At 32.8% G+C, this 16,767-nt stretch overlaps 1 protein-coding gene across 1 annotated transcript; it reads right to left on the bottom strand.

The window, feature by feature from the left end:
• Nucleotides 1–11,473: 11,473 nt before the first annotated feature.
• Nucleotides 11,474–14,163, bottom strand: LOC120075988 (protein neprosin-like). Its single transcript, XM_039029756.2, has 7 exons — nt 13,513–14,163; nt 13,330–13,416; nt 13,023–13,235; nt 12,753–12,917; nt 12,505–12,558; nt 12,268–12,414; nt 11,474–12,188 (listed from the first exon to the last, which is right to left on the bottom strand). Exons 1-7 carry the CDS (start codon nt 13,825–13,827, stop codon nt 11,811–11,813), a joined length of 1,359 nt encoding a protein of 452 aa, XP_038885684.2. The 5' UTR covers nt 13,828–14,163; the 3' UTR covers nt 11,474–11,810.
• Nucleotides 14,164–16,767: the final 2,604 nt, after the last annotated feature.

The raw sequence follows: 16,767 nt of genomic DNA, 5'->3' as shown, positions 1-16,767 counted from the left end.
CCTTATTCATGGTGGCAAAATTTACCTTTGCTTTCTGTTCCTTATATTTTAAGAGGGACTGATAAGTCTGACACTCATTGAAAAGTAGTTAAGTTATATCCTATCTCGTTCACCATAGCATTTGTGCGAAACTGTAAGAAGCTCTTCGAAAGAGACTCTAGAATAAAACTAACTTGATTTTTCTCATTCATGACAGCTTCATTTACTTCTGCCACGTTGAAATGGAACATCATGTCCAGGACATGTTCTCTAACAGAGGTCCCTTCTTTCATACGACACTTATAAACATACTTGATAGCATCATGTCTAAGAGAGAAGGACGACTGTTCAAACATCCCCCATAGAGATTCCATAGTCTCTTTAGCAGTATGCAAACCGTCGTGTTTCTTAACCAAAACATCAGATATGTTAGCGAGAATGTAGACTTTGACTTTTTTCATATGCATCCCGAACAGTTCAGTTTGCATTTGAGCTGAGGTTTGAGGACACTCCTTATTTTTTAACTTAAGATCATTGATTACCAGTATTATATTCAAATTTGATTTCTATGTAGCATAATTGTCCTCACTTAGTTTCTCAAAAACAAGTAATTTTACTAAAGAGCTAGTCATGATGAAAATATAAACAAATTCTATTAGTGAATTACTATAAACCTTTTACCAGAGTAATTCATACTCCAATAGATCTTTTAGCTATTGTTTGTTTGGTCTAGAAAATACTAACTCTTAGTAATTCTCGTAAGTGTGACTCGCCATTTTCAGACCCTAAGATCGGTACCAATAATGCTACTGTATTGGAGAGTCAAAGTTGGGAATTGACCTAAGAGATCCTATCCCTTTCTGGAGTCTGAGTTGTTTTGAATCCCATGTTACAACTCTTCGAAGGGATAGTCACTGAAAAGACAACTAGCTAACGTCGTTTAAAAAAGACGAGCAGGCGCAACATAGAAATCTCACGGTCCAACCTAATGAAGGAGACTGTAGGATATGTTGACACATTTTCTTCACCCACTTCTACGAACTACTTCCCCTATTCATCTTGATATTGACCCATACAAACACTTTCCAAATGGAGGTCACTCCCAAGGTGACTCGAATCCGAGCATGAGTCTCACGGTATGAACTCTTAAAGACATGAGAGTTAGAAACAATATATCTTATATATTATTTATCTCCCACTGAAGTGTTCTATTTGTTTTGGATAAATATTTACTTAGGTATATCTCAGATAATAAGACATATCCTAAGTCTAGGTGATATTCTCGAGTATAACATTTATACTAGATTTAACCTACAATGTCTAGGTGAAAAACCAATTTTAAAACCTCACATCGCTTACGTATGCTCATAAAACTGGGTTAACCTAACTCATACACCGACTCGATCCTCAAGTAGCAAATGTTCTGTAAACCGTCAACTTAAAAAATATCTCCAACCTTAGACAGGATCTCACTGAGTAAGTTATTCTTGTAACCACTAGTTTTACAAGATATCAACCTATTTTAACTATTAAAGCAGGATTGATTAGATTCCATCAACCGTAAGTGAGCATGCCTTTATCCTTGTTACAGATTTTAAAGTCTACCTCCTTTTATAACACTTATAACATAGACAATAAACCTATAACATGTTGGAACCATCGTGCAACAGAAGTGACAAGGATCCATAAGCATTCTAATTCATAAATTTTGGCAAAAACGAAAGCATGCTTCAGTTGAAATAAGTGGGTTTCGTGACATACCTTTGTAGAACTTCCTCAAGCTTAAATTCCAGCTACAAATCTCCTCTGAATCTTGTTGTAGACCACCCCAAGATCTTCCTTACTATACTTTTGGTACTCTAGATTGAGTAGTGAGACTCAAAATAAGCCTGAATTAAGGAAATTTGGAGATAAACTCACTACAGCAACCCAATAAAAGAACTCTTTTCTTCTCACGAATTTTTCAAAAAAATTTGATCGATTGCACTACTTCAAAATCGCTTCAATATATTGCAGACACTCATGCAAAGAGATTAACTGCATGATATGCAGCTCATGCTTGGAGTTAATGAAGCTTGAAAATGGTGGGTTGTTAGTGAGCTACTTGAAGAAGTAATGGAAAATGCTAATTTTCCATTTTTGTGATTTTTCCTTCTTTTTCAATTTTTCAAATATTGATTTCATAAATAAATTCTTTTAATAAAATTGAAAATATTATTAATTTTACAAAATTAATTTCATAAATTAATTTTCTTAGTAAAATTAATAAATAATTATTTAAACAATTTAAACAATTCTAATTAATTTAATATCAAATATTAAATTAATTTTTACATAATTTCATCTTCAAATATTTAAATTTAAATATTATTTCTCCAATTTCATTTAATTCTAATTTGAATGTTTTAAATTAACTTATCACGCTACTCTAGAGCTAATCCATTTACGAACTAGTAGGGGGACCTCGCGGACTTATAGATCATGGGCTCCAACGATCTGAGATTAATCGTCTAAACTTATTAGACCGAACTAACCCTCATTCGTTAACTAATGGGTGATTCCACTAAAGCCCATAGCTGAACTCCCCTCACTGTAGATATATTATGTCCATTCGATATAACCATGATTAGTAAGTTAACCCTTCACAGGTTGTTTGTAATAACGGCTAGGTCGAATCTCTGTTTTACCTTCGAAATTACCTCTTATTTCTCAAGTTCCACTGATCCCCTAATGAACAATTGATTTGTGATCCAATCAACAAATCGAATCCCTCTCGAGCCAATGAGAGGTAGGCCTCTTGTTCAAGACCCAGAATCAACATTTAAATGGAACAACCTCTCTACTAACCCTAATGGGGTAGGAGTGAATTCCGTCTTTCACCAAATGTCCCTAACTATTCATCCGGTCTTATCCCTAAAATGAGGGGCTTATTGAGCATAGACATCGGTCTACTCTCACCGTTTGCAGATTAAAGGATAATCCCGAACAAACAGCATAGTTAACTCAGGATTAAGGTCAAGTTATCTAGGTCATCGCTTTGAAATAGTCAGTCTTAAACAGTAATTAACGTTATAAAGTAAGAGTGACTGGGTTCGTGGTCCGATCTTGTATAAAACTCATTTTCATAGGACATCCCCACTCCTCATGTCACAACATGCACGAATTAGGATCATTTCATATGTAGCACTTTACAACTCTTTGTAACAACTACAGAGTAGGTCACATCCAATAGTATTACTAGAATAAGGCACCAAACCTTATTCATATACTATAGATCATTTTGATTATTTACTCGAACCTGATCCACTTGTATGTCTCCACATAAAGTTCAAGTACTCATATAATAGTCAAGAGACTTAGGTTTATTGGATTTCTAAAAAACAATATATTCAATAACAACTTATTGAATTTTCAGAATAAGTTCTATTGTTTACAACCACGAGTTTTAGGACATAAAACTCAACATAACATGCATCTAACATGCTTTATATAACAATTATATAAACATTCATTCCATGCATTAATATAACAATTTATTTAAAAAACAATGGAATCTTACACATGTATACTATACATTATCACACTTATAATATACTTGCAATGCACGCTACATGCTTATCCTATGGTGATATTTTAAATCTACATGACATACAATGTGCACACAGTAGATAAATTATTTAATCCATACATTCACAATACACACTAAAATGGACCAGTTTTGGCATCCTAAGCTAGCAAACAACAAAAATATTACAACAATAAATAGAAAACAGCCTCGAACCGCCTCCAAACACTTTGAACCGACTCAAACCACTTAAAAAACACTTGAACCGACCTTCAAAACAGTAACACTAACAAAACCGCCCAAAAACCGGTCAAAACTGGTCAAACCGGACTGATCCAGACCATCTGGACCAGCTGAACCACCAACCAGGTGCACGCGGGTCAGAAGATGGGTCAGACACGCGCGGGTGGACTCCATCATGAGCCAGGTCGGATGCGGGGCAGGTCGGATCTGGAGCTGCTACACGCGGGCACTAGCGCAAGCACACCTTGAGTAGGAGATGCAGGTCGAAACGTAGGGTGGAGCTTGGGTCGTCGATCGGGTCGGGTCTTCGGGTCTGGACCGAGTCTGGGACAACTCTAAGCGTCAGAACTACGCGGAGCCAGGTCTGGGAGTTTTTTTCTTCAAAATCCAACTTGTCCTCTTTAACGGAACCAAACAATTATAGCCTAAGATAAACTCTAAGAAAAATACAGACCCTTCACGACACACTAAAGCCTATAAAACATCGGGCAATTACAATAATTATTACAACCCAAGACAGAATTTTGATGCCAAAACCGTAATTATCCATTTTAGCACATAATCATTCATCACACGAAAAATTACCCACCAAAACTAAAATTAACAATAACTGAGTACTTTAAGCATGTTCTGATACCAATTGATGGAATAAACACATGCGTAGTGAAAGAAATAAAGGATCTAAAGTATTCTAATTATATTAAATTTCAAAAGAATAAGCATGCAATTAAATTAAAAACAAAGAGATAGTGAGTTTACAATCTTCGTAGTCTTAAATTCTTCTCTCGATCTGCTCCAATCTCCTCACGAACAATTCGTAGACCACCACGAGAGTCTTCTCGACTATTCTCCAGCCTTAGAATAGGATGGTGGGATCCGGTGAGTGACCAATTTAGAGAGAAAATGGTTAAGGGTTTGAGAGAGGAATAGGTTGAGATTTTTTCTAAAAAATATCATAAATATCCACTTTGTAAGAAGATTAAACGACATAAAACACTTCAATTTATAGGGGAAAAAACATGCAAATCATGCAATTTTGAGTTGATGAGAATTCGACCCTAAAAAAGCCATTAACTCAAAGTGGGAATTAGTGGGATTAGTGTCTTCAAGTGGAAACAACACCTAGCATTGCAGATGTTGGATTTTTCCACTAAAAAAAACTTGGATCTTTCCATTAATTTTGTCAAGATGTCAAAGTTTGACTCTCAAGTTGCAAAGTCAACATTTTGACTTTTTGACTTCCAAAGTCAAAAGTCAACATTTTGGCTTTTATCTCAATTTTGACTTTTAATGCAAAATTTGATCAAAAGCGGGTAGGAGTGAATTTTGTTTTGCACCTTATGTCTCCAACTATCTATCCGATCTTACCTTGAAATGGGAGGCTTATTGAGCCGATGCTGTTGAGCCAACCTCACCCATGCAAATCTAAAGATAATCTCGAATAAATAAGAGTTCATAGTTAGTTTAGGATTCAGGTCAAATTACCTAGGTCATCACTTTGAAATAGTCAGTCTTAAACATAAACAACGTTATAAAGTAAGATTAACTTATTTCTCGGTCAGTTCTTATACAAACTCTTTGCACAGGACGCCCGAACTCACATGTCTCCACATGAACGTTTCAAGATCACATCGTTTAAATACAAAGTAGGTCACAACCGATAGTGTCCCTAGGATAAGGTACCCAACCTTAACCATATGCTATAGACCATTTTGGCTATCTACTCGAACTTGATCCACTTTTATATCGTTACATAAAGTCTAAGTATTAATGTAATAGCCATGGATCTTAGTTTATTGGATTTAGGTTTCTTCTCAAAACGAAATGAACAATTCATATATTCAATAACAACTTTATTAAATAAGCCTCAATAACATATTTTTTAATAACAGATAAGTTTATTGTTTACAAACCACGAGTTTTAGGACATAAAACCCAACAAAATCCAGCCTTGTGTGTCTGATTTCCAGATAGGAAAAGGAAGTAAATTCCAGATCCTAAAGAGATCATGAAGATCCCTGACCTCCATTATAAATAGAGATGGAAACCCTACAAAAGATAAGTTCTTCTTCTCCATATCTAGCTTGTTTTGCTAAATACTGACTTAAGCATTAGAGATTTTGTGGCAAACACCACTTTTTTTTTTTTTTTTTTTTTTTTTTTTTGTAGGCCGTCTTTCTTCTCCATAATAATAAATTTACCGTTGATATCACGTAAAGGTCAAATATGTTTTCCCCTATCTAAAATTTGACATCAATAATTGGCGTCGCCTATAGGGATGAGAGTGCTCTACGTTTTTGTTCCAAAATTAAAGAAATCAAGATTAGTTAAACTTGTCTACAATCTAGCCGAAGGAAAAAGTTTGGTAGTAAAAGACATTAGGAATTTCACATCCATATAGTTATAAACCAAAGAAAAGATTGACAAACTCCACATGGAAAAAGTCTCTTATGGTAAAAGACATTGGAGATTTTCTACCCATAGTCAAAAACTAAATCCTAGATACTAGAACAAACAAGATTAAAAAAAAAAAAAAAAAGATACTGGGGACTTAAGTTGAAACAAAAATAAAGCACCTTTCTAACTTGAAGATTTCTATTAAATTATGGAATTCCAGGTAAGTTTTATTTTAAATTCGAAATTTTCTAATGCTACATTGAAAATTAATAGCAACTTTGTTTAAATTTAGCTCATATTATCCATTAATAACTAAATATGTCTAACATAATTATTTTGTTATAATCTTTTGCCTTCCTTATGAAATTGTGTATTTTAGAAAATAATACTCCCAAGTTGATCTCCAAGTGTTTAGCTTATATTATATAATAATAAAAAGCTAAACCATGAATTCTAACTTAAGAGTGGGGGATAATATTGTGGGTGAATTTGGACCTCACAAGAGAGGCAAAAAATTAGGAAAAGATAAGGGAAGATAAATACGAGATAAAGTGAATTTATCTAATCATAATTAATCCTAATTTATTAGGATTATGAAAGATTCATCTCATCCGTATTATAAGAGAAAAAAGTAAACTTTATTTCATTCTCCTGTAAATACATCATTATAACTTCATATAAGGGAAATGAAACTTGATATGAGATCTAGATCTAAAAACTTTTGACTTCTTCTCTATTCTTCCATTCTCTTATTGGCTTAGGCATAAGAACCTTTTTTTTCCCTTTGTTTTGTAGGTTCTCTCTTACCTAAATTACACATTCACCATTATTGTCACGTTGAGGCTAGGTACATTTTCCTTTGGCCAAAATTTAGTATTATTATTATTATTATTTTACAAATGAATCCTAAGTATTAAAACTAAGACTAAAAAGTTGTTTGCATTGATTAGGATAGTGTTTTTTTTAATTAAACAATTAAAAAGTATTGATAACTATTTGATTTTTGATTTATTAACGTTTGGAAATTACACCCATAAACACAATTTCCACTTCTAAATTTCATGTTTTTGTTATCTATTTTTTATAATAATTTTAAAAAACGAAGTCAAATTTTGAACTAAAAAATAGTTTCTAAAAATTTATTTTTGAAATTTGACTATGACTTTAACTCTTATACTAAAAAAAGATAAATACGAGAAAATAGATTTAATTTTTAAAATAAAAATTAAAAAACGAAATGGTTACAACAAAAAAAAAACCTAAAATGACTGCATCAAAAGAAGTTAGGTAATGCAAAGCTGGCCCCAATTGGATCTCCCCGAAAGTTTGGGTAGTTGTAGTAAATTACGATGATACCCTGAATGTCCCTTATGGAAAGTGAAAACTATCCATCCAATTTCATAGTTCATCTTCATTCTCATCAGACCCCATTGATGGTGGTAGTAAATTTTGGAGAGGAAGGTTGTTGGGGTTGGTAAATAAGGCATAAACTACTATTTCAAGGGTCAATATTTGACAACAAAAATCTGGTTCACCAAAAAAGGAAATAGGGATTGCATTTTCAAATTTCATTCTCTATTTTTATTTTCGTTATTTCTATTTTCTATTATTGTGATTTACTTTTTTTTTAAAAAAAAAAATAAATAAATATTACTGTGATTTAATTTAATAGCCACCTGATTTATTGAAGGTTTCAAGTGTCCGTTCAATTATATATGGTCCTGTGAATAAGATATAGTAAAGGGAAGGGTCAAAATTAAGCCATGAGTGCAGCGATATTGGTATGCTAGTAGTCTAAGAAAAGGCCCAGCTGTCAACGTTGCCTATAGTTCGGTCCAAATGGTTTTATTGGCCCATAACGTTTAATTCTACAAAAATGACGTCATTTTGGTATGTGTTTATAGATCAATAATAATAATAAAAAGGGCAAACTTGGGAGACTTCCAATCTATGAAGCACAACATAGATATAGATACAGGATATGATTACGATAAAATATAGTGATACGTCAATTTCTAAAAAACTAAAATACTGATACATCGAATATATACTTTTTTTAAATATATATAAGATATAGGTAAACTTAGCATAAAGATACTAAATGTAATCCACTAAATCCAGAAAATCATAAAATGTCAAGATAATGACAATAGTACAAAACACAATGCAAACATTGAAATACAAGACAAAAAGTAATATTAAAGATATTGAAGTACAATAGTCAATGGTATACAATATATTCTCTTAAAAAAATGCAATAGAAAAGGGTGTCAGATTGAACAAAGAAAAAGAAGATTAGAAGGAAAAATATCAAGATAAACAAAGAGCTTATTCGTTGAATGGTTGAAGATATTGAAGTGTGTTATATTTTTGAGACATTGTGGGAACTCAAATGTGAAGATAAAGATTAGATGTATCTAGGGTTTGGTCTTTTATTATCGTTTTTTTCTTTTTATTTTTGGGTTGGAGTAGTGAGTTTTTTAAATATGTTGCTTACTTTTGGGTTGGGGAGGATTAGATGAGTGTTTTTTTTAAAGGTCGATATAAAAACAGATATGTTAAATTGCGTGTCAGATATATATCTAGGAAGTATGTGAGAGTATCGATATTCAAAACATATATGATACGAATTCTTTACTTCACATGAATTATATGTGCTTCATAGCTTCCAACCTATCAAGACCATATATATTCACTTGTTGGATTATGCTCAAATTAGTTTCAATTAATTGAGATGATTGATAATATAATGAGTTAACAAACACGAACTAATTCAATTACCATGAACATGTAATATCAGGTACAAGATTAAAAGTTGGGATTCCTCATCCTACATATTATAAAAACAAAAACAAAAAAAATAATGTAATTAACGGAATGAATAAACTTTAAATTTGATTGAAACTTAGATGTAGTTATTACTTATAATAAGATAACAACTTATAACACATAATAGAAGACAATACCATTATTTAAAAGATAATTACACTGGATAACACTTTTTAGGATAATTATTAATTGTGTAGCAATATTCTTAAAGTATTGTAAGTATAACAAAACCTACCATCAGTGATAGATTCTATCGTTGATAGATGCATATCATTAATATAGTCTATCATTGATATAGAGATTCTTACTAACGATATGATCTATCACTAATAGACTTCGATACAAAATCTAAATTTTGTAATATGTGTAAATTCTTTTACATTATGCTATATATACAACTAATTTGAGCTTGATTGTTATATTTACAACTACCCCTTATTTAAACTTCATATAGGTTGCTTAGGTAATTAATTTTTTTATGATGTTTTTATATATGTGTTCTTTAGATAATATTTAACCAAGCACAAATCATTTACTATCAATTAAAATATAATATGCGTAAACGCATCAAATATGTTGAATCATGACAATTTCACATGTTCAAAAATAAAATCACTATAATCAAAACGAGAATTCATTGAAATATGAGAAAAGAAAAAGTATAATAGCCAACCAATTATTTTTAGCTCTAGAGTGCACCCCACTTGCAAACAAAGTAATCTTTCTCTTGAAGTCTTTTTTTCCTCTCTCTCTTTAATCTTTGATATATGCATGCATTAATGATTGAAGACCATATAATATAATATATGTTAAATTTAATTGATTAATTTTCCTAACCTATTCCCTATGATCATACATTCATTAACTACACATCATTATGTTGTTAATTAATGTCTTTAAAAACTCTTCTCGTTCCCTCTTACTCTAAATTCTCTCTCTCTCTTTTTAACTTTTTTTTTTAAAAAAGATAAATAAAAATCCCCAAGATAGAAGATTCGAAGCAGGATGAAAACTTTGAAGTCTAATTATGATGTGTCTTTTGATATCTTCCATGAATAATACATGGCATGCACTTCTCTATTATGTTATCTTTGAGACAAAGATATCGATAACTAACAGATTGTATGTCAAGCATTCATCATTTTCAACTTTAATATAATATAATTTTTTTTAATGCATGTACATTATCATTATAGTAGGGAGCATTTAAGTATATGATGTATTTGAATAAGTATTTTTATATAATGTACTTGAATTTCATTGATGCATGACAACTACTATTTAAATATACTATTTTGGCTACGAATTTTAAAATTTTAAACTTCATTTAATAAAAATGTAATGGTTAATTTAGTGGTTAAATATTAAAATTTATCTCATCTTAAAAACAATTCTTTTTTTTTAAGTCATATTATTGTTATTATTAAGATTTCCAAAAGATTTAAAATTTAGCATGGTTCCCTTTTAGTTTTAGAATATGGATATTATTTAACTTATATATAAAAAATGAAGTAAAGAAATCATAAAGTAGCATTTTAATATAAAAATAACGTTTTTTTTTATCATGATAAACATTTTAAAAGTTTATAAATATTCTTGGACTCTTGTATGAATAACAAATTAAGTCCAATTAATAACGAAACATTTTAATAAAAATAATGCATCTAATTGCATATTTTAGTGTAATTTAATTTTTGTTATAACCTTGAATAATACATATCATTAATAGAATTTTATTACTTATTTATTACTAAATGTATCGTTGATATATCATATCAATATATTATTAAAGATATGAAAAATTAAGAATCGTGATATTTAGCTATTGTTTTTTGTTAGACTATTGTTCCGTACTTATATTCTATTAGTTTTGCTATTTGATTTATCATTTGTAAACTGGACCATTAGAATAAAATGATACACAATTAATTTGGTTTTACTTTCTATTATAGTTAGACGTTTGTTTAATTTGCTTAATAAGATATTTTTATATCTATCGATATCTATTTATGCTTATTTATCTATATCCAAATATCAATAATAATATAAAAACGATCTATTGCGCTGTCAAATGTTCTTATTAATCGATAGACAAAATAATGGTTTGTGAATAATAATGATGACTCTATTAAAAATATATTATAAAATTGTACATTGGCAATATTAGTAAATATAGATAAGAAGATAATTTCATAAAAATGTTAAATATATGTGAATTTTCTAAAAAAGAATGGTCATGTTTATTAAGTTATAATTCTATTATTATCGTAAAAATAAATAACTTCCGAATCTTCATATCCTTATTTGTATTAAAAATAAATCTAATTTAAAATAAATTGAAAATGGTTGGAGCATATAATAAGTAAGACAAGAGCATGAGGAAGAAAAATTCCATGAAACATAGAATAGGGAGAACAAAAATAGAAAGAAAAAGAAAGATTTTAGTTTTGTATTTGGATATTTTTGGAAAGCAGGAAGTAAATAGAGAATTAAATTAATATCGCTATTTGTTTGGCCGGAATTTACAAATATAAAGTCCTAAATAAGGTGATATAATATTCATCACCTATTACTGAATTTTGTCTTAATACCCAAAAAATTGAAATGGGAATACAAGAATGGCGCCAAATTAGAGGAAAATTTTCCAAAAACATCCAACGCCCCTTTCCTTTTATCGGTATAGCTATGACCCCCACAAATAAATTTGAATAATTTAAAGAGAGAAAAATGAAAAAGTAAAAAAGATAAATAAAAATAAAAACAAAAAGTGTATTTACCATTATAGGCTCATATGAAGTCAAGGACATCTGTCGTTTCGACCAGGTCCACCGTAGTAAAAGTAGTTTCCCCAAACGGTGTTGATCCCACCTTGAATGTCATAGCAGTTGGGATGATCAGCCAAAACCACGAGGTTTGATAATGGAACTAAGCTGTTGTCCCAATCCACCACTTGCAGATTCCGAAAGTATGAAGCTTTTCCGAATCCTTCGCCGGCGAAATGCCCACTCCCCATCTCTGTGGTGGTGTGGAATCCCGACGGACTTGAGTTCACCACCTCTCCCCCGAATTGCACCATTGTTGCATGGTCACGTAAATGGGTGAACAAGAACGACGGCCAGTATCCCACCAAAACTCCCGACCCGAATTCCAGCCACCAATTTCCATGCTTCGGATCCTACGTACACCCAGAATATGTTAGTTCAAACTTCAACTCAAAATTGGCGGATAAGCTGTTAAAGAATAGAAGCTTCCACCTTCCAAACCAACAAGCTGATGTCGAATTGACCACCCTCAAACGAAGATGTTGGAGAAATTGCAGCCCCAATTGCAATCTTGTTATTTGTCTGAACAAACCCAGAGCATAGCAAATTGTAACACCCGGTTGCTTGGTATGCATCCGACTGTCATAATTAATCTCAATATCAGTCCGTAATGTCATACTTAAGCGGGGGAATGTAAAAGAGAAAAAAGGGTTTTTATGGGTAACTCACGGTCCAGTAAGTAAAGAATCTTGGGTAATTGTCTCCGTACAGTTCTGGACTAACCTGTGGATCCAAAATTTCAAAAGCATTGGCATCAATCCTTTAAATGGCAAAAGCACAATGTGGCCTCTGTTGAAATTCACTTTACTCCAATACTTTGTCGCCCTAAATCTACTTTAGCTTTTCTTTTCTTCTTTAGTTTTTGAATGGAGACAAAGATAAAAGACGAGATTTTTGTAACACAGTGATAGACATGCCTGCCAACCAGCTTCAATGGTGTTGAGGTCATCGCCGAAGGAGCCGGAGATGACCCACATTTGCGATAAGCTGAATTCATACTGATCGGCAACTCGAGGTGCCCACACATTGATGCTTGCTTTTGCCCCGAAGTAGTGATCGCCGGTCACATACCCCACAGCGTGCTGTTGGAAAAAGCAAAAAAGCATATTAGAGAGAGAATTTCATCTTCAAACTAATAAAGCAATTGACTTGCATTCTCTATTTTTTTTCTTTCTTGGAATTCGTACCTCATGCCCGTCGCTGCTTGTTTCTCTCCTAACCCATCTGCTTACTTTTTTCCCAAACATCTGAAAAGAGGTAGCTCTTAGCATGTCTTCCTCAGTTGTTCTTCTTATGGGCACTGTTCCTTCTGGGCAATTTTCCCCGTTCATGCTCCATAATTGTAAGCTCTCTGTCACCGTCCTAGGTGGCTTATGTCCTTGAGGTCTCTCTGGCGGATCCTGCAAAGTCAGAGACATTTTTTTAGGTTCACTTTCCTCCCTGGGTTACCCCTTGAATTTTGGCTGCATTGGAAGTAAACTGCGATTTGGTTACCAAAGGTATTTGCCCCTGCAACTTTGGATGGTCAAATGCTGGTTGCTGGTGAGATAAAACACAATCTATGAGGTCTCCGTCAGGACTCTGCATTCAGGGGAAAACAAACAAACAAGTTCACTCTGTTTATTCTGGAAACAGAGGAAGTGAAAGAGAGTACAAGAATTGGAATTGAGTAGTAACCTGAATTGTGTGGATAGCAGGCTTGTTGATCTTGTCCAAATGAGCCCTTATCATGTTCAACTTGTTTAATTCCTCTTGGGGATGGAAATCAGTCTGATTTGTGGCGTGGTTTGGCGTCGAGTGCACTGGTGTTATTGTGGAGACAAAAAGGAGTGAAAAAAGCAGGACAAAAATGAGAATGGTTTGGGAGATGTTGATGAAACATAAAGCAGAGGCCATGCTCAGGCGGTGTCCAAAGCAAGGAAATTTGATTTGATGACACTGGTGGGATCTGTGGGGAGTGTTAGTCGTCCATAGAAATGAAGCGGCCACCATATGAAAGCAAGGAAACTTGGAGCATTGTTGTTGTGAGAAACCAAAAGGATCATCCTTTTACCATATTTTAGAAAGATGATGAATGCTGAGGAGGGGAGGTTGGAGGCATGAAGTTAATTAGAAAGAAGAATTAAAGGAAAAAAAAAAAAAGGGTTAAAATTTCTTATAGGTAATGTGTAAATGTGTATGTGGGGCTGGGTGTTATAAGTAGTTGGGTAGTGATGGAAATCATGCTGGATTCTCCTTTTTCCCTTTAAAGAGAAAGAGAGAGTGAGAGTGTTCCCAGTCTCCAATACAAGGACTGCAAACTTTAGCTTTTTGTGTAAGTAAGAGAGTAAGATTAAAGGGGGCAAAATGGGGGAGTGATATATCCATCATATATGTATGTCTCTTATTCTTTACTTTGGTTCTCAGCCTGAGAGAGGAAGGGAATGAATTATACACTCCATTCTCATTCTGTTGTTTCTAAAGTTGTTTGCTTTATTGGCTTCTCTTTCACACTTTCCTAGATGTTCTTTCTGTCATCTCTTCCCAATTCCCATTCCCTCCTCTTACATTTACAATCCTAACTTAAACCCCTCTTAATTCTCAACTTTCTATTACATCTCATTCTCCCTCTTACTTTAATGCCTAAACTCAGCCCATCCCTACTTCTCCATCCATTCATTTCTTCTCTTTCATTCTACGAATTTACTGTGGGATCTCACCATCTCAACTTTTCTTCACAAACTAATTCTAATTTTACCAATTTTTTGTTTTCTTTTCCTTTTTGAGAAAAGTACTAATTAGTTACTAACTAATTAACGGTATGAGCCCAATGAATAACCACCCACAAGACACAAATTCAGCTCTCCATTGTCCAATTATTCAACTCATATCCCTTTCATTTAGACACTAATCTTTATTCATATTTATAACGACTATCTTAGTAGTTAGTACTAAAGGACATTGTCTTACCGGTCCTCACTTTTCCACTAAAAAATCTCTAACCTCTTGCCGAGTACAATAATTTTGCATTATTCTCTTTCATTAAACTACTAATTATTTTTGTAATTAAAGTGAACATATTTGCAAGTATCTTTTGCAAATGACACGTAGATATCACTATTAGTTAAACCTCTAATAAATAACCTTAATTACCTTCCACATCCTTGATTTTTGGGATTTAAAAAAAAAAAAAAAATCTCACACATTTCAAGTATGTTCCCTTTTATCTTTTGTCCAAAGACAAAATAATGTTTTTTTTAAGAACAAAACTTACAAGAGAGATGAATTAATTTAATGGAAGGAGAAAAAGAAGAAGCTTGTTGAGAAAATGTAAGCGGTTGATGAATTTAAGCACAAGTAATAAGTTAATAATTGAGTATTGTAAAAGCATAAGTAATTAAGTTTTGGGGTAGAATTTGAAGATGTCGTAATAATTGGTTAAACCGCTATACATGATTCGTTTTGTTGAGAATTTGAGGGCTCATATCAGCGGATGCAGGCTAGGAACAAGCTTTGAACAAATTCCATGGTTTTGTTTCGAGTGTATATATATAACTCTGGAAACTGTTTGGGTTATGTTTCCTAATTGGTGGCATTATTCGGAAGCAACCAAAACGACAGTGTTTCGATATTGCTTTTTGTCAGATTTTGTGGCAGAGAGATGTTGTAATTTAATTCTACCCTTTTCTCCTGTGGCCTTAGTCTCATTAAGAGAACTGGACCAATACTGGAGTTTCAGCCATGGCCCATAACCATACGTAGGTGATGTCAAATTATGTTATGGAATTTTGTCACACACAATACAACAGCTGAAGCTGAACCCTTTTGTCTGTGAATAATGGATACTCATACACATTATCAACCCTCCAAGTTGTCTTTTAAGGACCACTTTTCCAATTTGGTTTTCTACTTCTCCATCTTCTTATATTCACTCTTTCTTTAAAAATTAAAATCACCAAACAAACATCACTTGGTTGACATTAAAAAATCAATATTAATTAGAAAGAATATAGTTAAAAAAATAAAGAGATGAAAACGGTATCGTTTACCTCTTCGTTGTGTACGATAGAGTCGGGTGGTTAAACGATGTAAAGACAAAATCTTATCGTTTATCTCGTCGTATTACACGATGGAGCTTCGAAGCTTATGTGATAGTAAAATGAGTTATCGTTTACCTTATCGTTGTATACGACAGGATGCGGGCGCTACACGATAGAAGCTATCGTTTACCTTTTCGTTGTATACGATAGGATTTGGGCGCTACACGATGGAAGCTATCGTCTACCTTTTCGTTGTACACAATGGACACTGAGCGCTAAACGATGAATGGTGTATTCAATCGTTTAGTTGATCGTTGTACACAATGGAACCAAATTACTAAACGATAGACATAGAGATTTTCAACTTTGCCTCTTCGTATTCATTTCTTGCATTGGAAAGGGGCAACATGCTCGATTTATGCACTGTTTCCTATTTTAGGGATTCAAAGAATTAAAAAATGATATACCAAACAACTAATGAAATGAGGACAGATGGTCCAATACGTGAAAAAAGAAAGAATATTTGTTTGTTATCTCCCAATCCTAACAGAAATTTGGAACACTAAAAGAAATAATCTTTCATGACTCTCCACAGTGACATGACAATCTTTAGCTGATGTGTCTTATTGACTCCTCCTTAGTCAATAATGTGGCATTTTCTCTAACAAAAATAACATCATCATATTAATTATAACGATACAACACAATTAAAGGAATTTAAGATTGAATTAAAATGAAGGGAAGAGTGGGAAAAATATGAGAAAGTGCATTGGAAGGATAAGAAAGAATAGGAAGCGTGGAAGTGGAAGAAGGAAGTGGAACAATGATTTTGTCTCTAAAGAGGGCGTGGCTGAAATTCCCGGACCTCTCTTCCGCCAAGGGCTAACACCATGGAAGTACAATTATTCTCTCT

Source organism: Benincasa hispida, chromosome 4, assembly GCF_027475165.1.
Source record: "Benincasa hispida cultivar pf3 chromosome 4, pf3_genome.v1.1, whole genome shotgun sequence".
NCBI classification, from domain to species: domain Eukaryota; kingdom Viridiplantae; phylum Streptophyta; class Magnoliopsida; order Cucurbitales; family Cucurbitaceae; genus Benincasa; species Benincasa hispida.
The sequence above is the reverse complement of the archived record's forward strand: the minus strand, read 5'-3'. Positions and strand labels throughout refer to the sequence as shown.

Coding starts and splice junctions, on each gene's coding strand:
- LOC120075988 (XM_039029756.2), bottom strand. CDS start 13,827: ATGGTGGCCGCTTCATTTCTATGGACGACTAACACTCCCCACAGATCC. Junction 13,236..13,329: donor TGCAGGGGCAAATACCTTTG/GTAACCAAATCG, acceptor CTGACTTTGCAG/GATCCGCCAGAGAGACCTCA. Junction 12,918..13,022: donor CAAGCAGCGACGGGCATGAG/GTACGAATTCCA, acceptor TTTTTCCAACAG/CACGCTGTGGGGTATGTGAC.